Genomic DNA, 5,313 nt, shown 5'->3' with positions numbered 1-5,313 from the left:
ATGTAAAACTAATTCATAGATATAAAAAACTTAAAAAAACTCACAAGGCTCGAGAGCTCAGGCTAGATAACTACACGAGCTTTATTTGGCTCGAAAAAGCTCCATTTTGAGCCTTTTATCGATCCGAACTCGAGTAGCTCGCGAGCGGCTTGCACATATTAATAAACTAAAATAGGTTAAGTGACCTTTTCATGAGAAATAAGAAACTTTATTGTTTTTTTTCTTTATGGTATTAACCATTTGAGTGAAATACCACAACTAAAATCCTAGTGCATTTTTATCAAATCAATTCGGAAGTGCAGATCGATCGGTGACGGAGAAGATGATTGTTTGCATTGCCGTCGTTGGCCATCAGGTTCGGCTCGATTTGCTTCTTTCGTGTTTAGTTTTATGGTTTTGTTGTCTGATAATTGATTACTTGATTGTGTGGAGGACAGAATAATCCGCTGTACATACAGAGCTTCACTGAAGCAGATGATGCGCTCAAGCTTCATCATATAGTTCATTGTTCTCTTGATGTTGTTGATGAAAAAGGTATGATTCTGACCTACTTTATATTGCATCATGCTAGTAATAGTTTTTAGGATGGCATTTGTTGATTCTCAAGAATTCATGTGGATATGTAAATGTTAAACCTGTACATATATCCTGTTGATAAGGTTAATATGGAGTATGAATGTAGAAATTAATGTATGCTACATGACTAAGAGTAATTTGCATATTGTAAAATGATAAATACGCCTTCATTTCCTTCCTCCTTTTCTGCTTTACACACTTCTAGAGTAAGTAAAACAGTGAGCATAGAACAAATATGTTTTAGAAGATTTCAACATCAATTAGAATTAAAGGAGGAGAAGGTTTAGGATATAGGGTAATCCTTACTTTCATCTGAAGATTTTGTTTTTAAACTCGATTATTATGTTGATAGTAAGTTATTACAGTAGTGTAATATCAAGTTTGTAACTTGAATGCCTAGAATGATTGAATTGCAAAATTTTACCACCTGAAACTCAGTTGAGAGTGTCAATCTTATACCAAATCATCAACTTTGAAGGTTTTCAAATTGGATGTTTTGAAGCTTTTGAAAGTCAATGATTATGTGTTTTATAATCTTGTTAAAATGTAAAATTATGAAGGAATCAAGTGTTTGAACAAATTGAGTTTTGAAGTATCATTGAAATTTGGGTTAAAACATATCTTTAATGTTGAATAATAAATAAAACAAAAATGCTGACATGGAGTTAGAGTCAAACTGTTTTGTCTACAGCTATATTTTATGCATAAACAGAGTATGAAACCTGATAGGTAGGTTTATTTAAAGTATATGCATGCATTCTAATAGTTTAAATAAGAATTCATATTCATCTTCATCTTCATCTTCATAGGTTTACGAAGATCTGGCCTTTTTGTTCAGTTTGACCAAAATTAAGGTTTAGACTTTAGAAGTTTTGGTTTCGAAAGCACATGAAACTTTCAGAATTGGGCAAATGGGCACATGATGTTTAGTATAAGCTTATGATGTGGCTTATGCTCACATCTGTTAAACTATGAGGTGTTCTTATGTATGGGTTTTCATAGCATATTTCTAAGTGCAGTAGAAAGTCTGGAACTTGAATCTCCATGATGATTGAAATTGCAAAATTTTACTACTAACTTTATGCTAGGTCATGAGCTTTGAAATTCTTTGAAGCTTTTCAAACTGGATGCTTATTATGTGTGAAATTGTTCTCAAAAACATTATTATATAAACTAAACACTCACTACCCAAATTTTGGTCAACAATTCAACACTTGTACGTGTTTAAGATACATGTGAATATTATTATTATTAGTATTATCTGGCAATTCTTCATATATTTTAAGATCTATATTTCTATACGCAATGTTAACAAGATTCTCGTGTCTGTTTTGCAGTTAACAACCCAAAAAAATCTGGACCGATGCTAAATGAGACATTTCTTGGTCTTCTATATCCAACCGAAAATTACAAAGTGTGAGCATGTTTCACATTTTCATTAAAATTATCACTTGTGTTTTTCTTTGTAGTCACTGGTCTCATTTACAAATTACAATGACACTATTTGTGAACCACGTGCATTTGTAGTTAACTGAGGTTAAATATTTTGTGCAGGTATGGTTATCTTACTAACACAAAGGTGAAGTTTATACTTGTCACAACAGACCTTGATGTCCGCGATGCTGATGTCAGAAATGTAAGTGCATAGTAAATTTGTGAAGTTTCTGTCTTTCTATTGTTTTATGATTACAACTATTATATTATTTAAGGCTCACTTGAATAAAGAACTTTTGGTGTAGTTTTTCAGGAGGTTCCACTCTGCATATTTAGATGCTGTATCGAACCCGTTTCATGTTCCTGGTAAAAAGATAACTTCTAAAACGTTTGCTGAGCGGGTGACTAATATTGTCAAGTCGGTCAGCTTCCATTCAACCGGATGAATTCACATTTTCAATCTTTCTTTATGACTCAACCTTATAAGTTTGTTTTCCATTTTCGGTGACACTCTTCTTCTTTTATTATGAAGAACTTGTTTTGATTTGTAATATGTTCTGTATTAATCCCAAAGTTAGGTTTAACTTTCTAACTGTTGTGAGCTGTTCCATTTTGGTCATTAAACTAAGTTTCTTTTGTACTTTTTTTCATAATAAACCTATATAAGAGATTGAGCCCGGGATTCAAACTACTTACACAATGTTATACTAAAAAGGTGTAGAAAAACATTTTTTGGAATTGGAAGCAGATGATGAAACCGCTTTCGAAGGAAACAGTTAGAAACTGACTCTACCGTCGGGTTGTCATTCTATATGTTGAAACCGGTTTCAATTTGATGAAACCATACTGGTACCATGATCCTTGGGCCTCTTTTAACTGGTTCTGTTATTCTATATCTATCTAAAGGTTCAAACCAGGTCCAACCCAGTTTTAACACAAACTTGAGCTTTTGCTTATTCAAAAACAGAAACCATTTCAGGTACTGGTTTTGACTTTTGTTGAATTCTAACTCGTTTCAACCTGAACCGGTTTGGGGTAAAAACAGAGAATATACACCTCCGAAGATATTCGCTTAGGAATTAAGATTGTGCTGACACACCTTTTAGCCAGTGAAGCTTATTGCGATGTTTTTAAGACCGGCATCGTAATTATATGCTAAACATGTATACAATAATACTTTTTCTTTCTAAAGCTCAAGCATTTATGTTGTGTGGTGCGGATAACCAATCTACCTCAAGGAAACGTTGTAGCAAGGTTTTATAAGTGATATCATCATTGCATACTCTTGAAGAAAGGTTAGTTCACAAAGAAAGGGACAAAATCGACATTTTATATGGGAACTTTTATGACATTTACCCTCAATACCATTTTTGTGTATACACTAACTTAAGGTTTAACTTTTATTTTATTGTTTAATTATGATATACGATTTATGAATCTTTGGTCAATTAATATCCCATCAAGGGCGAATCTTTGTGAATCTTTGCTAACTAATAATTCCACCAAGGCAGTTCGATCGTAAAAGAAAAATGATAAAGCTTGGGATCTTAGCTTAGAACTTTCATTGATCTAACTTTTAGAGTGTGACAAGACCGAATGCTCAAGATGCTTTACTAAAACTCTATAACTCTTAATATGTGTGGTTGTTTGCCTCTTAGAATATATATAACAACTAGCTTTAGAACCCGTGTATTACACGAGTTTTGTCAATATGTAAATTAATATAATTAATTATTTGAAATAAATAAAAAAAATCGCTAAATATTAAACATAAGAACATAATCATGTAAAAAATGTATTACAAATATATTTAAATATATATACTACAAGTACTAAGAAGTTTATAAATTATAAAAGTGAGAAAGGTAAAAAGGATTATTTGCAAGAAATTGTCATAAACATGAATGTAAAGTGTTTTTTAGATACAGTTAGTCTCTCAAAAGTAAACCTTTCTTTAAAACCCGCCTAAAGGACCAATGATCCCAACCGCAAAATGCATTTTCTCTGGCATTGGGTTTATTGTTAGGCATGCGTTTTATCAATTTAGTAAAAAAGTACAAATAAAAGAGCTCGCCCATGACCAATAGAAGTTGACTATGAGTCAACTGAAACATTTATTTTCGTTAGAATGTTTGATACGCAGTTGCATAAAAAATCAAAAGAAAAGACTTGGATATGAAAACTGAAAATAATGAAGGTGTAATACGCTTGATATAATCCATAACATATTGATCGATTGCAAAAGTAATATTCTCAATTAAAATTGTATATTTTTATATATAAGGCGGATTAGAGAAGAGTTCATGAAAACAATTCGAATTTTATTATATTAAATCAACTAGGATATAGCCCGTGTAATACACGAGTGGTAAAAAAAACAACAAAAGAGTTAAATTTAATAATATACGTAAGAACATACCTTGTTGTCTCAAAAGCATATTAAAATATATTTATATGTCTAAAAATATTTTAATAAAACATATTTTTATCATATTGATTCATAATAACATACCTTATGAAAGAATGATTTTGTTTTAATAGTTTAAAGAATTAGATTAAAATTAAATAACTTATTAGGTGTAAATTATAATTTTAGAAATTGTTGAGGTGGAATCATATGTGGATAGCTTAATTAAAGGCCATCATGTGGAAACCATATCTTGCTTTAATATATTAGTTAGATGTTGGGTTGATCAGCTATTAGCGTCACAAACCCATTAAATTCATATTTTTTTATGAATAAATATGGTTTTTACATATAAAAAGATTTTTTTAATCAGATAATATATATGCATGTATATTTTTGTTGTTATGTTACAAAATATAGATAGTTATAAAAATTAAAGATATTAAGGAAAGTGATTTAATTTTTAAATGAAAACGTAATCTAAGAAATCGTATATTATTATTATTATTATTATTGATACATTTATTATTATTATGCATGAAATTATTATATATAATAAATTAAAATTGAAATTGATTAAATATTTCAATTCTATTTTTAATTTTATATTTTCTCATCTAAATTGCAATAAACAATATTTGTTTTGTTAGGAATTATCTAATTTTAGAATTTATAATCTTTATTTATATGAAAAGTTTCTAAAATGTCTATAAAAGGATATTAAGAATTTGAGCAGGAAAAATTAGTCAAGAATTAATATGGGATTGCCACATCATCTTCAGTATCTTCTTTTATTAGTATAGGTAGGTTAAGTATCATGTACCCGAATTTTAAGATGACATAAAGATAAATTTCTAATAAGAAAATCCAATTTTAAAGCGAGGCTTTATTTCTTC

At 29.8% G+C, this 5,313-nt stretch overlaps 1 protein-coding gene across 1 annotated transcript; it reads left to right on the top strand.

The window, feature by feature from the left end:
- The first annotated feature begins 247 nt into the window (after nucleotides 1-247).
- On the top strand, nucleotides 248-2,497 carry LOC143587666 (uncharacterized). Its single transcript, XM_077068895.1, has 5 exons — nucleotides 248-355; nucleotides 438-534; nucleotides 1,914-1,992; nucleotides 2,131-2,212; nucleotides 2,316-2,497. The coding sequence occupies exons 1-5, from the start codon at nucleotides 323-325 to the stop codon at nucleotides 2,454-2,456; spliced, it is 432 nt and encodes a 143-aa protein (XP_076925010.1). The 5' UTR covers nucleotides 248-322; the 3' UTR covers nucleotides 2,457-2,497.
- Nucleotides 2,498-5,313: the final 2,816 nt, after the last annotated feature.

Source organism: Bidens hawaiensis, unplaced genomic scaffold (genome assembly GCF_021521415.1).
Source record: "Bidens hawaiensis isolate Kalapana, Puna unplaced genomic scaffold, B.hawaiensis_p1.1 tig00035826_1, whole genome shotgun sequence".
Lineage (NCBI taxonomy): Eukaryota > Viridiplantae > Streptophyta > Magnoliopsida > Asterales > Asteraceae > Bidens > Bidens hawaiensis.
This window is presented reverse-complemented; position numbering and strand designations above follow the sequence as displayed.

What these genes read in the sequence shown, in the direction of transcription:
- LOC143587666 (XM_077068895.1), top strand. Translation starts at nt 323, where the DNA reads ATGATTGTTTGCATTGCCGTCGTTGGCCATCAG. An exon ending in TGATGTTGTTGATGAAAAAG is followed by an intron (nt 535 to 1,913) that starts GTATGATTCTGA and finishes TCTGTTTTGCAG; the next exon opens with TTAACAACCCAAAAAAATCT. An exon ending in CCAACCGAAAATTACAAAGT is followed by an intron (nt 1,993 to 2,130) that starts GTGAGCATGTTT and finishes TATTTTGTGCAG; the next exon opens with GTATGGTTATCTTACTAACA.